The 10,257-nt window shown below is 44.3% G+C and overlaps 2 protein-coding genes and 1 long non-coding RNA gene across 5 annotated transcripts; 2 read left to right on the top strand and 1 right to left on the bottom strand.

Annotated features, from left to right (window-relative positions):
* Positions 1-3,417, bottom strand: LOC8064790 (N-alpha-acetyltransferase MAK3). The gene is made up of 4 exons (XM_002449540.2): positions 3,158-3,417; positions 2,900-3,026; positions 792-847; positions 1-543 (listed from the first exon to the last, which is right to left on the bottom strand). The coding sequence occupies exons 1-4, from the start codon at positions 3,365-3,367 to the stop codon at positions 331-333; spliced, it is 606 nt and encodes a 201-aa protein (XP_002449585.1). The 5' UTR covers positions 3,368-3,417; the 3' UTR covers positions 1-330.
* LOC8083154 lies at positions 3,588-7,321 on the top strand. 3 transcript variants are annotated; one of them, XM_021461019.1, is made up of 5 exons: positions 3,588-3,830; positions 3,913-4,084; positions 5,448-6,320; positions 6,490-6,642; positions 6,802-7,321. In XM_021461019.1, the coding sequence occupies exons 2-5, from the start codon at positions 3,938-3,940 to the stop codon at positions 7,177-7,179; spliced, it is 1,551 nt and encodes a 516-aa protein (XP_021316694.1). In that variant the 5' UTR covers positions 3,588-3,830; positions 3,913-3,937; the 3' UTR covers positions 7,180-7,321. The 3 variants fall into 3 exon arrangements, with proteins under 3 accessions (XP_021316694.1, XP_021316695.1, XP_021316693.1); XM_021461020.1 differs by having other exon boundaries at positions 3,590-3,830; positions 3,910-4,084; positions 6,848-7,321; XM_021461018.1 differs by having other exon boundaries at positions 3,590-3,830; positions 3,910-4,084.
* On the top strand, positions 8,678-9,976 carry LOC110435483. The gene is made up of 2 exons (XR_002453192.1): positions 8,678-9,588; positions 9,697-9,976. It is a non-coding gene; the product is annotated as an uncharacterized LOC110435483 (long non-coding RNA).

Genomic DNA, 10,257 nt, shown 5'->3' with positions numbered 1-10,257 from the left:
CACAAAATCTTTGGAATTTTATCAAAAGTACTGTTGACAGAGACTTTCAATATCCACAATTAAACTTACAGCAACTGCGGCATGCGTTTTGTTTGTTGAGCAAAAGAACTGCACTGTCTAATCGCTTGATGTGAAGTGGATTGCACAAAAAAAAAAGGTTCTACAACATCCTTATCAAAAAAAAAAAAAACGGAAATAAAACAACTCAAAAATTTGGTATGTAAGTACAAAGATATTACAGTTACATGTCATCTATGAAAGCATGAAATAGAGCTAAAATGATCGGATTCCAGGTCTCCAACTCAATTCTACCTACTGACTAGGGTGCTGTCACAAATAGGGAGAATCCATCTTCTGGTCATCCGTGTCATTGCCAATCATCATTGGAGGCAGGCCAGGATCAGGGCGTGGAAACAGTAGTTTCAGCCGAAAAGCGTCTACTCCATTTAGATAGTATCTGTACAGTCTCTTTGCTCGGATAAACCCCAGGCGACCATAGAGAGCAAGGGCACCCTTATTAGTAACTTCTGCCTCAAGTGTCACCTGATCAGCAGGTAAAGTTGGATGTAAGATACAAACTTTTGGGAAGGATATTTGTACAAACTGCACGTTAATCTAGGGTCTCAAACTTATTTCCATCTTTCTGGCTGCAGATGCTATAAACCCTTTTTACACAAAAAAAGAGGGCGAATACCAAAACAAAGATATATGACAAGCTTTCACTTCTACAGGAATTTCGAAGTCAGAATGTTGGGAATCAGAAGAGGACGTGAAATGGCAGTAGTAATTACCTCCTCACAGCCAGAGTCCATCATTACCCGAATTGATCTAGTAACTAGCTCAGTTGCTGTAGAAAGATAAATAGAGATTTAGTTACTTTGCTTGCTAAGATCAGCCAATTGAGAAGGTAAAAAAAGCTAAAGATTTGGTACCAATTTACACACGAAAACTAGGATACTCATCATGATGTAATTATCATTCCTTTATTAGAAAACTAACTTGTGCTACACACACTGCATAACAAAAGCAATAACCGCCAATGGACTAATTCAACATATAAGTGCTGAAAGGACAGATAATTTCAAGGATTTCATCATTAATGTATGCTAGAAGAAAGATTCTCAATAGAAGGATCTGTCAAAATATTAATCCTATGTGAAAGAAATTATCAAATAAAAGATGTTAACATTCCTCACCATAATCACTAATCATTTTCTCTATTCTCTTATCAGAATCAGTGATTCCCTAATAACACCCCACACTGAACTACCATACATATGACACTGGAACAGAGTGACCATACAAAACTTCTGCAATAGCACAAGTCAATGCCTAGTACACAGTAAGGAATCTAGGCAGGATGGGTTATTAACATAACCCGCCAGTCTGCCCTGCAAAATAACTCTTTGTGGCTGTTGTGGGCCACCAACCAATAGTTTGCAGACAATTACTGTTCAGTCTGCCAAGCTCACAGAACTCAAAAGAGAGCCCACTACAAACCCAAAAGAAGTGCCGCCGCTGCTTCTGTTAGCATCATCCTCTTCGGAATCCTACTGCTAAGACCGCTGTCCCTATTAGTGTCGCCCTCTGCCTGTTGTACCTCTACGCCTATGCAGAGTGAGATGACGTTTGCGGCGGTGGCAGCTGGCAGCAACATGGCCCTTGTCCAGCTGTCCTCTGCAGTGGAGGAAGAGGAGAGGATGGGGCAATGAAGCTTCCAAGATCCAAGCACTGGTTTCTGGGGCAAGGGACGCCTGGTCACAGGTGCGGCTTCCTCGTCTGGAATTTTCTTCCACACAGATGGGTAAGGATCTGCTTGGTCCTCACCTCTCTTTATTCCTATGAAGTGTATAGCATCACTGTGCCTAACCCATTGTCCTAAGTTTATATATCTGAGCTAGATTTCTGTAACTTTCACTCAGTTACACAGGCCATTTTACACAAATTGCTTCACTCTCAAACTAAAGCTGAAACTGTATCTACCTTACAGCACCAGATATTGGTATGGTATGAGCAGCATTACCGCACTCTAACTTGCCACTTGTTCATCAATGTAATCTATCTGGTATTTTGTTTGATTAATCTATTGTCCGATAGCATGAATTACTATTCTGTTGGGGCCTTTGTGGATTATGATAAATTTGTTGGCCACATTTTTTTCGATTCTCTAGTAGCAGTAGTGGCAAGCAAGCCAGCTACACGTGCTTTGCGGGTCATGTGGGTTTGTATGCATCAGCCACCAAGTTCACAGAGCACAAGCGAGCGGAACCGGAGGACATCCACAAACCTGCTAGATTAATTAGTGGCAAGCTGTGGCCTTGTGGCTTTCCTCAACTTGCCTTGCTTACAAGTCTATACAGTATATATATACAGTAAATGGAAAGTACTCAGACAAAGGTTGTACACTCCTTTTGTAACTAGCAGTGTTTCTCAACTACAGTTTGCCAAAGAAACTCATTTATTATTTCAAGAAAGGGTCCACAACAGTCATATGATGCATGCCAATTGTCATGAAACGATCTAGCAGCCAAGAAGTAAGCATATATATGCATGTTCATGCTGGAAACCAAGGAAGCAGAGTATTCACACAGAAAATGAGGCTTCTTTCTGGCACAACTGTTATTCTAGTGGCAAGGTTACAAATTTATGATATAATTGAACAATGCTAGTTGGACAACACAAGCACGTTCATACAGCGTAGTAATTGATCTGTTTGGTATTCTGTATGCACCATGCACATAATTGAACAGCGCATCAAGGTTTTATGCAGTCTAATACGTAATCAACCTATCCGGGCACGACCATTCCTTGTCTAGAAACGATCTAGAACAGAGGTGACAGCAATTCATCAAGAGGCAACAGCAGCAGTAAAAAAAAAAAGGAGGAAGAAGTGCGTCACCTATTCCCCTCCCTCGGTAGGGCTTGAGGACGACGAGCATGGCGATGTAGCCCCTGAACGCACCCCTGTGCTCCCCCATCTTACACACGACCGTCCCCACGCACTTGCCATCCGTTGCATCGAACGCCTGCATCGCCCCCCCCATCCCCGTTGCCACCCAAGACGAAGATCAGGAGAGCGTCAAATCCGGCACGACGGCGGCGCGATTCGAGAGGGAGCCGAGGGGATAATGAGAGAGAGAAGGCGAGGCGCGCGTACCAGGAAGGTGAGCTGCGGCCAGAGGTAGACGAAGTAGCGGTAGGTGAAGATGGAGTAGGGCTCGCTGAGCTCCTCGTCCACCAACGACATCACCAGCGGCAGGTGCTGCTCCCCTCCGTAGCTCACGTACGCGATCTCCCCGCGCTCCTCCGTGCCCCCACTAACTTCGCTACCGCTGCCGCCGCCGGCGGAGGCGGCGGCCGACGACATCGCCGCCGTCCCGAGTCACGGATATTGTGTGAAATAACTGAATACGTAAACGACCCATCGAATCGAAACAGGGTACAAGTCTAGTATACATCTCGGCCTGTTGGGCCTGGGCCTGGGCCTGGTCTGGGCCCGCCGCAGAAACTATCGCTGGAGGCCCGCCAGCGCCAGGTCCGTACTCGTGAGGGGGGAAAAAAAACAGAAGCGGACTCGGTTCACCAGCTGCCTTTTCTTCCGTTCCGTTCGCCTCGCGTTCGCGCGCCTCTCTCTCTCTCTCTCGCGCGCGCTCTCTCATCGAGCAACTCTGGCGACGACCGCCGCCGCGGCCCTACGCTTGGTGCTTGTGGTTAGGTCTAGCCTCGACGGTCCTTCGCCAGGTCGTCGTCGGGTCCTTCGCTGGCGACGAGGCCTCCCTACTCCCTTCCTGCAGTGCGAAGCCGAGCACCCAAACCCTAAATCGATTTGGGTATTTGCTTTCGGACTTGATTTAGTTACAACATTATATATGTAATTATTATTGCTACTAAATTTGATTTTTTTTCCAGAAGTTATTGGGTGTACCTATCTATATCCATGTCAATTACTACTCGGTCAGCCGCCCCTGGGCATGAAGGTGATGGATCGACTTGTTCGGCCACTCAAGTACAGGCCTCAACTTGTCAAGAAGTGGATGACTCTGATTGTGCTGAAATAAGCGCATCTCAGGTCCAGCTTCCAGAGGTATGAAATGAGATCCTGATACTGATGTATAGTGATTAATATTAGTGGAAAACTCATTATGTACGCTGGTGAATTTTGGATCATCAGAGTCTCGTGCTTGATCCATCTGGTCCAAAAGTTGCAGAGCAAATTAGGTCTAGGGGTCCATGTGTGTTTAGAATTGCAATCATGTCGCCTCCTCTGGTGATGGTTATTGGTTATGGGCTTAATAGGACTCTTATGTATTACCAGCAGAAAATACTGAGAAATTGGCTATTATAGGACACCAAACGTTGGGACTCTTAACGTTTGTTTCTCTTAAATAGGACTACAAATAATTATAATCAGCTCTAATGACATTTTATTTCTTTTTTAATGTCTTTTGTTATCTAAAAATACATGTATTTTTCGTATTGACCCTATTACCCTCCAGCTATCCTATGATACTCAGTTCCATCGATTCATCTACGAGATGTGAGACGCCGCACGACGCTCCTCCTCGCACGTGAACACCGCCGAGACGAGCAGCTTCCTTTTCTTTTCAGTTTTCCCTGCTCTCGTCATCGGCAGCTCGGCTGCTCTGCTCCCCCCGTCACCCGCCGCACCGGCACGGCACTGCTGAATTTGGCTGCTTGGTGACAGGGATGTGCAGATGTGCCCTCGGCTCGCTTGAACCCTCTCCGATAAATCTAGCACCCAATGATCTCTTGGTGCAAGGCTGCAAGCCCTCCAACTTCATCAAATTCCCGGCAGCATCGGACCACAGTTTACTGCACTTATTTTACTGCATAACTGCAGGTTTAGGAAAAGAAGAAAGGACTGCATCGATATTTCTTAGCTTTCCAGCACGATATTTCTTAGCTTTCCATGAAAGATTAGCGGCATGCAAATTAGTCTTGCTCGCCTTTTAAGCCATCTGATCTGAAATTGAGGTCTTGCGAAAGGGCGCAAATAAGAAAATCCAAGCTAATTGACACCACTATGCGAGGAGGAGCGTCGTGCGGCGTCTCGCGTCTCGTAGATGAATCGATGAAATTCAGTACCATATGATAGCTGAAGGGTAATAGGGTCAATACAAAAAATACATGTATTTTTAGATGACAAAAGACATTAAAAAAGAAACAAAATGTCATTAGAGCTGATTGTAATTATTTGCAGTCCTATTTAGAAGAAACAAACGTTAAGAGTCCTATTATAGAGAAACCCAACGTTTGGAGTCCTATAATAGCCAATTTCTCGAAAATACTGCCCGCAAGATCTGCACACAGAATTTGAATTTAATTGCTAATTAGATTTTAAGCTGTCTTTCCACCACATTTTTTGAAAGCATTGTCACTACAACCATTTTATGTTCATAAGTTCTCTGTCATGCTTATTTGTACAGGATATCCTTCATCGAATACACGCTCTCATGGAAATGCAAGATGCTGCCCAGGCTGCATGTGTGTCTCGTAGTTTTCTGCGTTCTTGGAGATGCTACCCAAATCTCAACCTGTCTATATTGTCACTCGGCATAAAGCATGATGACACACTTTGCATAAAGCGAAATGCATCTAAAAGACATGAAACGGTAATGGAATTTGTCAGTAGAGTTGACCACATTTTGCAGAACCACTCTGGCATGGGAGTAAAGACATTTAGCCTTCAAACTTACCCTTGTTCAGATCTCCATCCTAGTTATGTTGATCGCTGGCTTCAAGTTGCCTTTACTTCTCGGATTGAAAATTTCCATCTATCAATGATCGAAGGTCAGGACATAAAGTACAACTTCCCATGTTCTGTCTTTTCTATTGTGCAGAGAAGCTCCATTCAGTCTTTCTCTCTCTCTGTATGCTCTTTTCACTCTGCCCCACAAGTTGGTTGCATGAGTAGCTTGACAAATTTGAAATTGAGTTCTGTCCATGTTACTGGGGAGGAACTATATGGCTTTCTGTCCAATTCTTGTGCTTTGAAGCAGATTTATCTGTCCAACTGCGAGGATATTATCTGCTTAAGGATACCTTGTCTGCTGAAGGAGCTTAATATCCTAATTGTGTTTAGCTGCCTAAATCTGGAGGTCATTGAAAGCAATGCCCCAAATCTCTCCATTTTCTCCTATGTAGGGGATCAAATACGCATCTCTTTTGGACATGCGCCTCAAGTGAGGGAAGTTACCTTCCACAATTACGATTCACCTGGTGCCTTGTATTATGCTAGAACCAAACTTCCATTCATCATCCCAAATGTTCAAAGTCTTGATCTATTAACAGGAGATGAGGTCAGTTTGATTCTTACTCGTGTTTGAGACAAAAAAAAGTTTGATACTTCCTAAATTTTGTTGTTATCTGCAAGTGAAAAGGGTCATAAATTGTTGTATGTTTACATTCATGAGTACACAATGAATATATGTCTGCTTAATAAATATTTGGGGCATCTATTTTTTTCAGACAGCCAATACACCAATGACATATGGTAGATTTCTCCAGCTCAAGTACTTGGAGATAGTGGCGTGTGCACCAATATTTACCCCAGACTATGATTTTTGCTCGCTGGTTTCTTTTCTAGATGCTTCCCCAGCATTGGAGACCTTCATCCTACGTGTAAGTATTACTGCTTGCAAGTGGTCCTTAAGACAAATTTATAGCTATTATATCTTTCAAGAATCTCTTGTATTTTGATGAACAAGACTATGAGGTCCAGCCTAATTGAAAACATTTTTTGTCTTATTATGGATGGTACACTCATATATCTCTGTGCAGATTCATATTCCGACCTTGAGACCTGATTCTATTGTTGAAGATCCAGGTGCTGATTCCTCACGTCCACAGTGCCTTTCAGAATGTTGCCATGACCACCTGAAGAATGTGATGATAACTGGCTTTTGCTCTGCAAAGAGCATGATCGAGCTTACGATCCATATTATCGAAAAAACAAAGTCATTGGCGTGTCTCACATTAGACACTACACGTGGGCATGACATTAGGTTTAACAAGACTGACGAATGCTGGAAGCTGAGTCAGGATGCACTCGTGGAGGCTGAAAAGGCCCGTGTTGCCATTCAGAGACATGTCGAGGGGAGAGTGCCTTCGTCTGTGAACCTAAAGGTTATTGTGCCGTGCAGCAAGTGCATATGTTGATAAACATTAGATGTGTCCAAATGCCTCCTACGTAGTATGCACACAAATGTATGCATGGTTTTGCGGAATGTGTTAAGAGAGTATAAAACAGCATGAATATCGAATGCGACTTCTGTTTAAACACTGTGTCTTATTTTGAAGTTATCCGTGATATGTTGCTTTTTAGCATGCTCGAGGAATACTCAGGCTCGTTCGGTGGAGGTCTGGCTAGCTTCAGCTCAACTCCTTCCTTCATCTACAAGGGCGTCCCCCAATGGTAATCAAATAGCTGGTCTAGAATAAATTCTATTGGCTATGAGATGTCTTTAATGATAACTAGCAAAAATGCCCGTGCGTTGCAACGGGAGAAAAAAAGCTATCAAATCTATCTATATCTATATTACCTAACTATATATATATATATATAAATAATAACAAAGAGGCAAAAATGTCTTTCTTCCTTGGTGGCCTCACCTTCCTCGCTTTAGGTTAGCTATAAGACCCAATGCGCACCTCTTGCGTCCATCCATCTGGAGCCACGACCTGCACGGAGGAAACCCATGCTCTCATCCGCCCAGTGCCACAATGAGCCGTGCCGCCACCATAGGCTCAGGAGCTCGCCAGACGTTGCTAAAGTGTATAGATTATATATACGAGCCTATTTAGTTCCCCACACCATTCTGCAAAATAAAACTAAAAAGACCCAATGCAGACCTCTTGTGTCCATCCACCTGGAGCCACGACCTATACAAAGGAAACCTAAGCTCTCGTCCGCCCAGTGTCACAATGAGCCGTGCTGTCGCCATAGGCTCAGAAGCTCGCCAGACGCTGCTGAGGTGTATAGATTATATATACAAGCCTATTTAGTTCCCCACACCATTCTACAAAATGAAACTAAACATCATCTAATTTTTTTGGCAAAATAGTTATCATTTTGTATTATAAATTTTAGCCTCAAGAGCCAAGAAAAACTCCAAAAAAACAGCTTCATGTATTTTGGACTCTAAAAGTTTTAACATTTTGAATAGAATTAAACACATTCATAAAAAATGATATTTTATATTTTGTATTTTACGGGGAATTAAATACCACCTTAATCAAAAGAAAAATAAATAAAAGAGAAAAAAGTACCTGGCCGTACACCGACACGCGAGACAGCCACCTCAAAACGCGGATTGATGATGATATGGCTGATCGAGTGGAACCTTAGCATTTTCTCCTAATCCCACTTCCCCTACCAGACCACCACCACTCCCAGAGTAAAGATGTCAATGAGGACCCGATCCCCGATTCCCCGTGGGGAATTCCTCTATTAGGGGACGAGGATGGTGTCAATTTATTCCCCACGGGGATCTAATTGGTAGAAAAAAGAATCCCCATCGGGGCTGGGACGGGGATGGGAATCCATCCCCCGACCCCGATCCCTGCAAACCCGCCTCGAATATCACAGATTCACGCGCAACTCAAATCAGCCCACCAAGGCCCAGCACCGACATGAGTATATATATGCAAAGTCTAACCCTAATCCTCATCCCATCCAGTCCCCAGCCCCCCACTCGGCTACTCCCGCAGCGGCGCAGCCGCCAGAGCACCAAACACAGACGCCGCCAGCGGTTCCAACGTGATTCACGCCATCACGCGAGAGCCATCTCCCCATGGTGGCCACGCTCGTAGTCCCAGCCAGTGAGCATGAGTGTCTGCCTCTGAGTATTCAAGATGCCCTGTGCGCAGTTGCCTGGCTGCCGCACGCCCGCACTGCTGCTCCTACTTTGGTCTGTATGGAAGATGAATCTTGCGTCTCCTCTCCAGTTTCTCATCCTGGTTGGATACGGCAGAAGCCAGAAGGTGGCTCTTGCCTGATACAAGTACAGATCTGCATCCACGCAAGCACTAATGTACTTGTTAGATTTTTTTTTCAATTTATTTGCAATTTTGGGAATCATGGGAGCTGTGATTTTTTTTGCAATTTGGGTAATCAAGGAAGCTGTGATCTGTAAACTAAGCAATTGTATTTCATGCTATTGCAAGATGCATTTTGTACTTGGTTATTGATCCGAGCACTTGTTTTTGCGGGGATGGGGACCCCATCGGGGTGCTTTCCCTGCTCGGGTTCGGGGATAGGGAAAGAACATCCCCCGTCAGCTTTGACGGGGATGGGGCTGGGGAAAAGTTTTCCCCTCGGGGGCGGGGATGAGAGACCTGGACGGCTAGACCCGACGGGAAATTTCCCATTGCCATCTTGATCCCAGAGTGAAGAGAGAGCTTTCGGCCTCCGCCTTAGAGCGATGCTGCCGTCGGAGCTCGATACTGATGGGTGGCTTCAGGTTCAGGACCTCGCGCCCCGCCTCCGTCGCTCTCTACGCCTTCCTCGCCTTCCTCAACCTCTTCGCCTTGGTTCTCGCCGTCGGCGCCAAGCACTGCCGCAGCACCGTACGCTCTCATTTTCGCTCCCTTCGCTCCTCCAGTCTCTCTACATCTCCTCCGTGCCTATCGCTACATGCGTTGCTGAGATCTTCGTTCTCGATGGGGGGGATGCAGGGGAAGGCACGGAGCTGTTGCCGTCGAATATATGGTACTTGATTTGTACGTGATTTCGTTTTGGACTCGATCTGGAATCTGGTATGTGGTACATGATTTGTATTTGATTTTGTTTTGGATTCGATCTAGAATCTGGTACCAGGTGAGTTCTCTCAGGCAGCGGATTACTATGTTTTTAACGGACGTGAAATTTTCATCTTTAAATATTAGGGATAGATTTACAAATAGCTAGCTAGATGATGTACAGAAATAATAATAAAAATATCATTTTCATTGGCTACGAAGGAGAGAGATGAAGTAGCTAGCAATTTCCAAATAACTAATCTAGCACGATCTCCTGGAAATATCTCTCACATAACTCTCTACTGTGGTGTTTATTTTTTCTTATTTATATGCCACATAACTCTCTACCTATCACATAGAATTTTTAGACACATGCATAGAGCATTAAATGTAGATGAAAACAAAAACTAATTGCACCTATAAATCACAAGACAAATCTTTTAAGCCTAATTAGTGGAAAATATTTTTTTGAACCTGGATATTCTCATTACTCATTAG

Source organism: Sorghum bicolor, chromosome 5 (genome assembly GCF_000003195.3).
Source record: "Sorghum bicolor cultivar BTx623 chromosome 5, Sorghum_bicolor_NCBIv3, whole genome shotgun sequence".
NCBI classification, from domain to species: Eukaryota; Viridiplantae; Streptophyta; class Magnoliopsida; order Poales; family Poaceae; genus Sorghum; species Sorghum bicolor.
The sequence above is the reverse complement of the archived record's forward strand: the minus strand, read 5'-3'. Positions and strand labels throughout refer to the sequence as shown.